General features: G+C 41.4%; 1 protein-coding gene across 3 annotated transcripts in view; it reads left to right on the top strand.

The window, feature by feature from the left end:
* Nucleotides 1–13,391, top strand: part of CARS1 (cysteinyl-tRNA synthetase 1) — a 47,331-nt gene that overhangs the window by 16,182 nt on the left and 17,758 nt on the right. For all 3 annotated transcript variants that reach the window (XM_048485404.1, XM_048485403.1, XM_048485402.1), the window contains 10 exons: nucleotides 3,968–4,059; nucleotides 4,699–4,787; nucleotides 5,874–5,970; nucleotides 6,672–6,770; nucleotides 8,043–8,192; nucleotides 8,886–9,026; nucleotides 9,684–9,772; nucleotides 10,984–11,105; nucleotides 11,201–11,313; nucleotides 12,878–13,006. In XM_048485404.1, the coding sequence (XP_048341361.1) occupies nucleotides 3,968–4,059; nucleotides 4,699–4,787; nucleotides 5,874–5,970; nucleotides 6,672–6,770; nucleotides 8,043–8,192; nucleotides 8,886–9,026; nucleotides 9,684–9,772; nucleotides 10,984–11,105; nucleotides 11,201–11,313; nucleotides 12,878–13,006 (1,121 nt within the window). The remainder of the gene's footprint in view (nucleotides 1–3,967; nucleotides 4,060–4,698; nucleotides 4,788–5,873; nucleotides 5,971–6,671; nucleotides 6,771–8,042; nucleotides 8,193–8,885; nucleotides 9,027–9,683; nucleotides 9,773–10,983; nucleotides 11,106–11,200; nucleotides 11,314–12,877; nucleotides 13,007–13,391) is intronic.

The raw sequence follows: 13,391 nt of genomic DNA, 5'->3' as shown, positions 1-13,391 counted from the left end.
GTATTCACATTTTTTATAGTCTACCTTCATATAGGGACTCAAGACAGATTACAGAGACTGAGGCAGTACAATCAAATGAGACATTTAAAAAGCAATAAATTAGGATTGTAGAAGACTGAAAACCACTTGTAAGAACTGGAACATGGCATAAGTATAAACATGATTCATTAAATGGTACAGTAATTAGGAATAGGATCTTACAATAATGGGATCTTACTTAGTCAGTTATACAGAGTGGTGTAGACCACTGTTTGTAAACCATCTTGTACAGCAAAAATCTTATTCTCTGCACAGAAAAGTTCCCATGAATAATTCAGTTTTGTATGGTTTGTAGAAACCAGGAGAGAGGAAGTTTTCCTGACCTCAGGCAGACCACTCCACAAAGTGTGGGCTACAACAGAGAAAGTGCAGGTACAGGCAGTTGTTGATTCCACCCATTTGCATGTTGAGACCTGCAGAAGACCCTTCTCAAATGTAAGAAGCTGTTGTGGCAGAATATAGAGGGAGAGATGGCCTTGCAAATAAGGGGGCCTGGCAGTCCAATCCAGAGCCCTGGGACAACAAGGGTCAGTTCTACTGTGGGGCCACCCCTCTGGGCTTTTTGACAACGGGGGGTGAGGTGGGAAATATAAAAAAAACCCATCCCGCTGTCAAAACAACCCTCCATTGGACTCCATGGGCTAATGCCACCCAAAAGGGTGGTGTAAGTCCATGCTCCCAAGTTCCGGCATTCTGGAAGGCAAAGCTGGGGTGGAAGCTGACTAAGGCCAGTTCCATCCCTGGCTGGATCCCTGGAACACCTCCCTTCTCTCCCCCCACCCCTCCGGGTCTGGATTGGGCCATAAGGAGTTGAACAATTAATGTTAAAATATAAATATGTATAAAATATTTGAACCAATGTAAACACATAGTATCTGTGATAAGTTTGATCCTCAGACCATATTCTGCAAATGTAAGAGAGTTTCCCCACATGACTAAAATAAAGCCACTGTGCATCACCCAACTTACTGTGTTGACTGCTACTGATGGCGGCCACAGTGCCTAGACATGCCTGCATTTAAATATCTGAAGTTCTCTCCTTGGGTACCTCAAGATCAATCTTGTTTTATGTAAATAAATATGGAGGTAAATGAAGAAATTTGTTTCATATAGCATATAGTAACTTAATCCTTGGTTGATCCTAGTAAAGTATTGTTTAGTTCTATAATAAAACTTCATAAATACTGAGTTATTAATTTATCAGCTGAATTATCCTTTGCAGTCAGGGAGTCTAGGTTAGGGACAGAATGTCCAATAAATGTTGAGGAAAGCTTCACAAAGGGAGATGCACTGATAAAAAAAGAAGAGGAACGGAATGTGTTGGCATTGTTTAGAATGCATTATTTCCTGGGCTTTCTAGCTGCTTCACGACATAAGACTGGCTTCCTCCCTAGAATTGCATTTGTTCAGTTTGTTTGAGGTAACAGCATGCAGTGACTGATTGACTTCACTCAGATATAATGTCCTTGGGCAATGGGGTTGCCATCAACCCAGTGGAAATTACTTGGAGATTTTTGGGGGGGGCGGGGTGGAGCCTAAAGGGAAACCATTTCAATCTGGTATAATATCATAAAGTCTGCCTTCCAAAGCTATTTTCTCCAGGTGATCAATGTCATCTGGAGATCAGTTGTAATCCCTGCAGAGTTGTAATCACCTGGAGGTAGGCAAGCCTGCTGGGGAAGGATTTCCTTTTAATGGGGGTGGGGGGGGGTGGAGAGTGTTGAATATCTAGCAAACTCCTTCCACTTTACATGCAGTCTGGATGAACTGTGTACTGCATTGTGCTAGGAACTTCTGTATTGCTCCCAGTCCTTTTTTAAAATATAGCACCATCAAGATCATTATGTACTTTAAATAAGCAGTGGCGTTCCTGCCTAGGGACAGGGGGTACCCTATGTCCCCGGGCGTCCCCCATTTAGTCACGCGGGGGGGGGGGGCGCCAACATTTTAGGGTCGTTTGTGTGTTTTTGAATTTTTAAGTGTTGTTTCACGTTCCGGCCTGCAGGGGGCGCATTTTTGAGGCTAGCGGCACCAAAATTTCAGGGAACCATCCAGAGATTGTCCTGATGATACCACCCAAATTTGGTGATGTTTGGTTCAGGGGAAGCAAAGTTATGGACCCCCAAAGGGGTGCCCCCATCCCCATTGTTTTCAATGGGAGCTAACCTGAGATGGGGGCTACCCATTTGAGGGACCATAACTTTGGTCCCCCAGAACATAACTTCACCAACTTGGGTGGCATCATAAGAATAGTTAACAGATGATACCCTGAAAATTTGGTGTCACTAGCTTTAAAAATACACCCCTTCCAGGCACCCCAAGAAATTTGCCCAAGATTCTTTGTTTTGCAGTGATTTTGCTCCATTGTAGCCAATGCGGAATTTCTGAGTGTGTAGGCAGGCTGCACATTTTTGAAGATAGAGGCACCAGACTTTCAGGGTGGCTCCAGGAGGGCCTCCTGGTAATAGCATCCAGGTTTGGAGACCTTTGCTTTTGGGGGTTCAATTTTATGGGCCCCCAAAAGGCTTATTTTGTTTCCCCGCTCCTGTACATGAAAGCCTGTGGACTGAGTTCTCTCAGAACTCTCTCAACCCCCCCCCCCCCACTCCAGAAGCAAAGCTCACCAAGCTTGGATGCTATTACTCAAGGCCTCTTGGAGCCACCTTGAAAGTCTGGCGCCTCTATCTTCAAAAATGTGCAGCCTGCCTCAGAAATTCCTCATTAGCTACAATGGAGCAAAGTCACTGCAAAACAAAGAATCTTGGGCAAATTTCTTGGGGTGCCTAGAAGGGGTGTATTTTTAAAGCTAGTGACACCAAAATTTCAGGGTATCATCTGGTAACTATTCTTATGATGCCACCCAAGTTTGGTGAAGTTATGTTCAGGGGAACCAAAGTTATGGTCCCTCAAATGGGTAGCCCCCATCTCAGGTTAGCTCCCATTGAAAACATTGGGGATGGGGGCACCCCCTTTGGGGGTCCATAACTTTGCTTCCCCTGAACCAAACGTCACCAAATTTGGGTGGTATCATCAGGACAGTCTCTGGATGATGCCATAAAATCATGGTGCTGCTAGCTTTAAAAATGTGCTTCCTGCAGGGTGAAAAAACACCAAAAATACCCCCCAAAAAACCAAATACCTTGCATTCGCATTTGTTCATATTTGGGCAGGACATAATCGGACACTTTTTGTCCAAATGTGCCCAAAAGTTGCCCAGATTCCAGCCAAATCTGCTATTTGTTCATCTGAATCTCCAACCCTCAAAAGTGATGCTGATGGGGGGAGAATCCACCCCCAAACAGCATCACTTTCAATTTTGTTTTAACCGGGGACCCCAGATTCTCCCTTTAAGGTAGATTTAAAAGAAGAATCTGAGCTCCCTAGTTTAAACACCATTGAAAGTGATGTTGTTTGGGGGTGTATTCCACTGGAGGTGTTTTGTGAGAGATGATGCTGACATTTGTTTGGTAAATGTTTTGCTGGGGGTGATTTGTGAGAGATTTACATGCTTAATACCCACTTGCACTGGCTTGGAGTTGTTTCTCAGGCTAGCAACCTACCTCATAGGGTTGTTGTGATTAGGAAATTAGGAAAAGAATTGGTGGGGAGAGAGCCATGTATGTTTTGATGAGAGTGGGAGGTGTTTTGTGAGCTGGTACAAAAAATCATTGTTTGTTCATGGTGGAGGAGGGTGGCCGCCCATACGCCGGGGGGGGGGGGGGGGAAACTCAGGTTTTGTCCCCGGGCACCAGTTTGCCTAGGTACGCCCCTGTAAATAAGAACTTGCTTTTGAAAGTGACTTTTCAACCGTTCTTTTCCTTTGGAATAGTTAATGACAAGCCATGGTATTTTGTGTTTGTTTGCTGTAACAGTATCTCTTGGTGATTATTTATGAAACTTTAATCCAGAGTTTTGAAATAATTTCTAGGTAAAAGCAGGCGTACTCAGCCTCCCTGGTCTCCACCACAAGGAACAAAGCAACCCAAACTCTGCCTGTACAACAGCCTCACACGCAATAAGGTACATCTTTCAGTTCTTGGTAGCAGCTAACATTCTCTGAATCATTCTGACTTACCAAGCTGTCTTGGCTTGGAAATAATTTTTGAGACATCAAATGGGGGGAAAGGCCTGTATGTTATCTTACTGTAGCAAAGTGGGCTCAGTACAAAATTTACATCAATCTGTGATTTACATTAAGATCAGTAGCCGTGCTGATCTGAAGCAGCAGAAAAAAAGTTTTGAATCCTGTGGCTCCTTTAAAACCAACAAAGTTTTATTCGTGGTATAAGCTGTCATGTGCATGCACTCTTGTTGTGATTTGCATTAATCATTGTTCAGGAACCAAACCATTGTTTTTAGCTTCTATATGCACAGGTAAACCATAGTTCCAAACTCCTTGACTAGTTTCTGCTTTGCATTCCTTGTTTAGGCCCAGAGGTGGAGCAACAGCCATAATTGCAGTTAAACATCATGTCAAACTGTAGCTCAGCTTCTTTGGTTTAACATGATGTCTGAACTGAGTAGGGAGTCAGTAGTGCTGTTCTGATTAAAAATGAAAGCACAGCACAATATGCCATTTTATCTTAGTATACCGGCTGCTGTTCTTGTGGCACTAGCATGGAGCTTTTTATAACTCCCCTGCCTCTCATTCCTCCTAAGGAAGTGTTTCAGCCCCAGAATGGAAACTTGGTGACATGGTATTGCTGTGGTCCAACAGTGTATGATGCATCCCACATGGGACATGCAAGGTATAGTAATTTTTGAATCACTGATGATCTTAGCAGTTAAATAGCAAAACTGAAAATGAATTTGCTAGACAAATGAATGCTACTGTCTATATTAAATCTATCAAGAAGCCAGAGTTTACAAAAAGAAATATTATTTTTCATTACGTGTGAGGAATATTATCTGAAATTAATGCAGTATTTCGACTGGATATTCATTCTGATCCATAAGCAAAAACATTGGGCCATTGTCAGAGAATGTGAACCTCTTGCTGGATTTCACTTCTCTAATTCTGAATAAATTTAACAGAAAAAAGAACCTCTGGTAAACATTTAACTGAAAATGAACTGTGTTCCTGTTGGATTTAAAGTGATAGAATCATTTCCAATATAATTGCATGGTTCTTATTTGGGACCCATTTTTTTAATACCTAAAGATCACCCAGTATTTTATTTTCAAGCAATAATTATAAACATGGTTTTATAAACATGGTCAGTCCACTACACTGTACAGGTCATCAGTTTGGTGGGGGTTACCTTTTGCTTTTTACCTTTGGATATTTCAAACTGTGACTCATTTTTCTTGGAGAACAAGATGGCCTTGAACTAATGTGAAAGCATCTCCAGCTCATTTGTTACTTTTGGGGGGTAAGCCTACTGGTGATTTCTCATCATCTTTTTGACTTTGCAAAGCTGTTGTGTATGTTTGTGTATGTGGACCTGCCCTGTGTTTTCCCTCCCTCACCAGCAGCCATCTTAAATGAGAAAAATTGTTCCCCAAGTGCATGAGCTGCCCATGTGGCCAGATTCATCCAAGCAGCTAGAATGAGGAAGAGGAAGGAGCAAAACTGTCTCTCTACCTCTTAAGTCACTGAAGTCTGTTGCATCAACAGGTGGAAGAATCAGGAAAATAAATTTTACCTGGTTCCCTCCTCCTCGCTGCAGCCCCGTGTCCCTTTGACATTTATGACACAGGGAAAAGCAAGCATCTTCTGCTTCACGTTGCAGGATTCAGCCCACTGGGCCTGGCATGTAATCCACAGCCTGTGTTATGTCTTCCCCTGCCATGTCTTGCAGTGAACAACTGTGTTGTCTTTTTAATTATTTTAGGTCATACATCTCATTTGATATCCTGAGAAGAGTTTTGAGAGACTATTTCAAATATGATGTCTTCTACTGTATGAATATTACGGATATTGATGATAAGGTAAATGTAAAATGTAGCTGCTTTCATATAAAATTATGCATGAGGTGGAGAAAGTGGATAGAAATAATTCTTTCTCCCTCTCCTATACAATTAGAACTTGGGGACACCTAATGAATATTCAGTATATTCAGGAAAGACAAGAGGAAATACTTCTTTACTCAGTGGGTAATTAATGGATGGATGCATGGAGGATAATGGGAAACTCCATGTTCAGAAGAGGTGGTTCTCTGAGTGCCAGTACTAGGAGGCAACATCAAAGGAAAGCCTTGAACTTAATGCTCTGTTTGTTGGCCCTCCAGGGGAACTGGGTGGCTGCTGTATGTTAAAAGATACTAGACCAAATGGACCACTAGCCTGATCCTGTGGGGCTGCTTTTTATGTATATAATATTCCAGCTATTTGTAGACTTGTTGTAGTGATACCAGATTTAATTAATTTAAATGATAGTGTCTCACATGCCACTTCAAAATAAATGTACAGATAGTGATGCTCCCAACTGCAGAACCATTCTATTTCAGACATGGGAAGGAGGAGGCCAGTTCTGCACATGGCGACTCCTGAATTTTCATTAAAATACAATCATTGTGTATAATTTGATCTGTCAGAGTCCCCCCTGGCTATTTTTTTTAAGTTGGAAGTGTTCTGCAAACTAAAGCAGTTCTGATTTTCACCTTCAGAATGGATTTCCTTTTGTGTTGCAGATCATAAAAAGAGCAAGGCAAAACTATCTCTTTGAACAGTACAGAGAGAAGAAACCATCGGCAGTGCAGCTACTTGAAGATGTTCACGTGGCCTCTGAGGTAAGTTCATGGCCAGCTCATCCTCCCCCATTTCTCTCTCTTAGCTGTCTTCCAGCCTTACACCTCTTTAGAAACTGTGGGGTCAGATGAGAAATCCTCCTCTGCCAGCTGCTTCTCCTGCTTCTTTTATCCCTCTCTTCATCTTGTTTCCCTCCATGGGGCAGCTCTAACGCTAGCCTGGCCATGCCTAGCAGGCATGAAATCTGGAGGTTCCTGTAGTGCTGTTTAAGACTTGCTTGCTCCCAGAAGCATCACTGGCCAGGACAGCTGGAGTCTTGGACAATAATGGCTATTCCTGACTCAGTCATCCTGGCTTTTTGCTGTCTCTACCCACCCCTCCGCCCATCCTCTTCCCCCATTCCCAGAGCATCCCAGTTCCATCACACTCCCTGCACTTGCATCCTCACTCTACAATCTAATAGAAGATCTTGAGAATCTCATCTAGGGCAGCAAACTAACCCCCCTTGTACTTTCCCCTTATCATATATTTCTATACACCTCCTGTCTTCACCCTGTATATGGTAAACAAACCTCATTTATTTTTTATTGATACATTTGGGAAGCAAAACAATTTGTGTGGTTTTATTGATTAATTTGTCTTAATTTGAGTGATCCTGACAAGTTTTCCTGGCTTAAGAAATGTGTGTGTTGTTGAGATGGAATGGCTGCGTATTTACTGGCCTGTGTGTTATGTGGCTGATGCCAGTGAAAGCACTTGAAATTTTTTTTTATTGAAAAGGGCATACTTATCCAGTATGGGCACCAGCATCAGAGAATCTGCCTAGCATAGTGGTTGGAGTGTTGACCTAGGACAGTGGTGGCGAACCTTTGGCACTCCAGATGTTATGGACTACAATTCCCATCAGCCCCTGCCAGCATGGCCAATAACATCTGGAGTGCCAAAGGTTTGCCACCACGGACCAAGGATCTGGGAGAACCTGGTTCAAATCAGCACTCAGCCAGGAAGCCAGCTGGTGACTGCAAGTCAGTCACTCTCTCTGCCCAACCTACGTCAGAGACTAGTTGGTGGAGGGAAGGGGGAGAAGTATGTATGCCACACTGAGCTCCTGGGAAGAAGTGGGATAAATATAAACTATATTAATTAGATGTTTTAGTTTTTTAAAAGTATACCTTCTGAGACTGCATTTACACAGAGATTTTGTCATTAATGCTTAAATATTTAATAAGATGGCTTTTAGATTCTGTGGTGCTAGTTTGTTTTTAGAAACTTCTACACAGTTTTATTAATTGTTTTTGTTCCCTTTTTGTCAGCCTTTTTCAGTTAAGCTACATGAAACATCAGACCCTGACAAGAAGCAGATGCTGGAAAGGATTCAGAATGCAGTAAAAGGTGCTGTGGAGCCTCTTGAAAAAGCACTAGAAAAGAGAGTCTCTGAAGAGGAGATCAATGAACTTTCTGTGGTTTGTACACTGAATGTATTCAACCTTATAAGCTTGGTGAGATGTTTCTGAAACAGCTCATTATGAAAGATGTTATGGCCGAGAGATCTAAGATTCCTTCAGTACTGTAGAAGAAGAAGAAGAAGAAGAGTTTGGATTTATATCCCCCCTTTCTCTCCTGCAGGAGACTCAAAGGGGCTTACAATCTCCTTGCCCTTCCCCCCTCACAACAAACACCCTGTGAGGTAGGTGGGGCTGAGAGAGCTCCAAGAAGCTGTGACTAGCCCAAGGTCACCCAGCTGGCATGTGTGGGAGTGTACAGGCTAATTTGAATTCCCCAGATAATCCTCCACAGCTCAGGCGGCAGAGCTGGGAATCAAACCCAGTTCCTCCAGATTAGATACACAAGCTCTTAACCTCCTACACCACTGCTGCTCCTGTAAAAGCCCCTCCTTTAATCCTGGAGGCTCCCCAGTTCTCTGACAAAGTTTGATGGTCCCTCTTTGCTGGTTTTCATGAATCTGAAAGAGCTGCAGTCAGAAGAGGGAAATCAGCAACATACACAAATACTCCACATGTATAGGAATGATCTGTGCATGTATGAGGACCTTCTTGTGTCTGTTCCAAATACATTACTATCTTGAATTTGTTTAAACCCTTTGGAATTTATCATGCAACGTATCCATTTGGTGTTCTATACATTTAATATTCCAGGTGGTGCTACAAGAAGCAAAAGATATACTTTCTGAGTGGCTGGATACAAAATTGTGCAGCCAGGTGACTGACAACTCTATCTTCTCAAAGCTTCCAACATTCTGGGAAGAAGAGTACCATAAAGATATGGCAGCTCTCAATGTAAGTAAGCGTGTTGATTCTGCAGATCAGAAAAATATAGGGAAATCTAGTATTATGCTGATTTGTCTTACATATTGCTCAGAAGGCTTAGAAATCGAACCTATAATGATGGCAGTGACAGGTTTCAAACCACAGCTTCTGTGGTAGACTTAAACATGTAATTGATTTGTCATCTAGTTGAATAACATGGTATGGCTTGCTCCTGGAAACCTCACCGCTTAAGTGAGAAACATTCTCCTAGTATTTATTGGAGAACTAGTATTTATTTTTCGGGTAGTAAATTGTGAAAAGTTGTTTTTCATCCCAAGAAAATTAGAAAAAAATAAAACTTCGCTTAGCCAGAATGATACAATTTTGGAATTACTCTACTTTCATCTGCAGTTACTTTCTGGCCTTACTTCATTGTAGTCCTTGGGAACATCTGCTGTGCTCTCACTTTTTGTTAATTATATCAGATGCCTGGAAAACCAGGGCTTCTGATTTCAGCTTCAAGCTTCCTCTGTGTATTCTGTTGGGCAAATCCTAGTTAATTTTGGCTGTCTGATCAATAGACCATTAGAGAATCATTAAAAAGTCTGAAAGGTAGAAGAAACTGAGAACCTGGTGGAAGAAAAACTACACAATGGAATGCTTATATGATGTCTTTGTTGCTTGTAGGTGTTACCTCCAGATGTCTTAACTCGTGTTAGTGAATATGTACCAGAAATTGTGGACTTTGTTCAAAGAATTGTAGATAATGGTTATGGGTGAGTATAGATTATTCTGGATTTTTCTTTTGTTTCTCACACATAACACACACACACACACCTGTCTGTGTTTATCACCAAACTCACCAAAGAAATGTTTTTCCTTTATCCCAAGATGATGTGGTGGCCTGCCTTGAAATTATTTGTTTGCTTTGTTATTAGTGACAAAAATGCTATTTGTATAATTACTTGTATTGGTTGAGCTTTCGTAATAATTAATAGTCTTTGCTATACAAAGTTAAGAACTGTAATAAAGTCATTAGGTTTCACCAGTGCATTAGGTGCAAGTGATCCAGTATGAGCATGATTAGATGTTTGTCAGCTTATCAGTACTTGAGGGTTTTGGTTTCTTCTAGTGGTTCTCATGAACCAACCCTTTTTGCCTTTAGGGTCCAAAGTGGTGCTTCTGCTCAAATGCTTGCTGTGTTCAAACTGGCAAAGATTTGCATAATTATCCAAAATATGGTTTTGCATGAATTCAGAATTGCCAACAGGTTAAAATGGCTGCTTCATTGCTGGATACTCAGGCATTGTAGAAATGGGAGTTCTACACAGATGGAGCCCCACCTGCAGCTCTCTTGTGCCCTTGAAACTGCCAGCATTGCCCATCGATCTCCCCCAGTCATACATGTGTACAAGTAGACGTTCCTACTGCTTTCACAGCCAGTTAAAACAGACAAACAGCTGGTTTACCTGTGCATATGGAAGCTCAAATCACAGCTTGGTGTGATACCTCAAGTGAGCCATTGCATCCATCTGAAATTGTACAAAGGGGTTTGAGCTATCATTTTACAATTGATATTCTTGCAAATACTGAATGGGAAAGTAACTTCAAGGCATGAAATTCAGTGACTCTTTACACTGGTATACCAGTTCAGATCTACATGTTCACCAGGGGAAATCTACTCTGAGACTCACCCCAACAAAAGCTATAGCAGTAGTACTAAGAATAAAACTATAAGAAAATTCTTCTGGTGTCTTTACGCTCTTTCTTCAATATGCTTGTTTTTTATATCCATGCTGTATACAATGGTTGTAGCAACAAAAAGAACATTATTTCAAAGTTGTTCCAGAATCTTCTTGGTCCTCTTGGAGTCTTGCTATAAACCCAGTGTAGAAGCAGTAAAAGAAATTGTCCTTTTATGTACAGTTGTAGCGACATGTTTGGTAGCAATAGTTGTCTGGTTACATTGTGTGTTTTGATCTTCTAGTTATGTGTCCAAAGGATCTGTCTATTTTGATACAGTGAAATTTGATGCTTCTGAGAAACACTCCTATGCAAAGTTGGTTCCTGAAGCTGTAGGAGATCAAAAAGCGCTTCAGGAGGGTGAAGGTAATTTAACTCAGACAGTTAATTTCTAGTGAACATACCCATTTAATTTTGAAAGATTTGTGCATATCACAAAATGGTTCCTCCTCTTTTCACAGGTGACCTGAGCATCTCAGCAGACCGCTTAAGTGAGAAACATTCTCCAAATGATTTTGCTTTATGGAAATCGTCCAAACCAGGAGAGCCCTCTTGGGATTCTCCTTGGGGAAGGGTAAGGATTGTGGCTTGTTTTTAGTGATCTTACTATGCAAGCAAATGCCGCTTTGGCGCGGAATGGAAATGGTCACTCCTTTTCCCCTCTGCTGCAACCTTTAAAAAATTGTTTTGGAGGCTGCCCTGACAATCTGGAGCCAGTTTTGCCCCACCTGCAGCTCTCTTGTGCCCTTGAAACTGCCAGCATTGCCCATCGATCTCCCCCAGTCATACATGTGTACAAGTAGACGTTCCTACTGCTTTCACAGCAGGAATTTGGATCCAAATTACTATCCCTGGGGCACTTAAAGTCATAGCTCCTGTGTATGTTTTCATGTAGATTAACAGTGAATACGTTACATAAGGTCCAGTCTAAGGACTGGTTCTGACATTTACTTTTTAAAGTAATTTATGTATACATTTGTATTTTAACATACACGTTTAATTCACAGAGAATGGGTAATGCAGACAATCTCTGAAAATAAGTATTATTGCCTGGAGGCTTTAGCCAAGGGGTTGTATTTCCTTTGTGGAAGTTGCCACTGATGAACATTTGCTAACTTTTTGAGCTATTTTGGTGAACTTTTTCTGTGACTTTTTCTGTGATATATATCTTGTATCTGTTCAGTTGCCACTTGAGCCCAGTCATGCCTTTTACATAGTTCTGCTGTCTTATTTTGATTGATTCTAGCACAACTATAGCGTAGTGGGAAGTGTTGCATAATTGCTAGCGGATCTTGGGTTCAGATTCCCATTCAGTCATGGGTGGGTTGGATAACTTTGGGTCAGCCAGCCTCTCAAAGCCTAACCAGTCAGGATTGCCATTCGGATGCAGTGGAGGAGGGGAGATCAAGCACATCTCCTTGAACTTTATGGAGGATAAAAATGTAACAGTAACAAATGCTGCCTTTTAAAATGTAGTGTCCAAAACCTAATATACCTTATCTAATAATAAGGAATGCTATATATTATCACAGGTTTTGTAAATAATGCCTTAATGGGTCAGGTATCTGGAGGCTACAGTCAAAATTAGAAACTGTGGTGGGGGGGGGGAAGAGGGGTGAAATATAGACCTCATGGTTTTAGCAAGTTTGTTTCTCCCTTAGAGAAGAATAAACTTGGCCAATTTTAAGAAGCTTTTTATAAAACCTGCAATATGAATAAAATTTGCAATATGAAGCACAGGAGTATAATGTATTTTTCTGTACTACTCAAAATAACATTTTTGCTGACTGATTTCCAAGAATGCAATCATGTCGTTGCCCCCCCCCCTCTCTCTCTCCCTCCCCACCCCTTTTTTTGTCATGATATTCCTTCAGTCATGTTAGAGTGAAGCTACTAAATACGATTGTGCAGTCTGGTCCTGCTAAGCAGGCAGTGGAGAGGGAAGTCTAGCGCCCAGCCTGAGGCCCTCTTAACAGAAGAACAGAATGTTCATGATGTTTGAAGGACATAAAACGCAAAATCTGCTTTTATGTCTGTTGAATTCTGTTCATTAATACTATTGATTAATTATGTATTTTATCAAATTTATATGTTGTTAAATAATGGAGATAACATTAACAGTGTTTATGTTTAAATAGGGCCGTCCAGGATGGCATATTGAATGTTCTGCAATGGCTGGATCTATTCTAGGAGATTCAATGGACATTCACGGAGGGGGCTTTGATCTTCGATTCCCCCACCATGACAATGAGTTGGCACAATCTGAGGTATGGGAGACATTTGCTTATTATTGTCAAACAGCCACCAAGTTTACATGGAGACATTTCTGCAGGGGAGAAGTCATTTTATAAAATAGCTTCTGTTGGCTGTTGAAGACAAAAACCTACAAATTCTCTAACTGTAATTTGCAACAACTCTGTTATTGTTCCTGCTTGAAACAGCAGAACTTAATTGCCATCAAGATTACATTCACAACTTTCAGATATTTCAAGTTAAGTCAGTTTCTGTAATTGCAGTAAAGTAGCTTATAACTCAGATGTTTAATAGATGCTTGCTGTAATCCATTCCACCTGCTCAACATTGCCTTCTCTGTGGGGCAGGGGGCTCCAGAGGTCAAGTAATGATCAGAACCGGCTCTGGCGATTCAGATAT

The sequence above is a fragment of the Sphaerodactylus townsendi genome, linkage group LG02 (assembly GCF_021028975.2).
Source record: "Sphaerodactylus townsendi isolate TG3544 linkage group LG02, MPM_Stown_v2.3, whole genome shotgun sequence".
Classification (NCBI taxonomy): domain Eukaryota; kingdom Metazoa; phylum Chordata; class Lepidosauria; order Squamata; family Sphaerodactylidae; genus Sphaerodactylus; species Sphaerodactylus townsendi.
The sequence above is the reverse complement of the archived record's forward strand: the minus strand, read 5'-3'. Positions and strand labels throughout refer to the sequence as shown.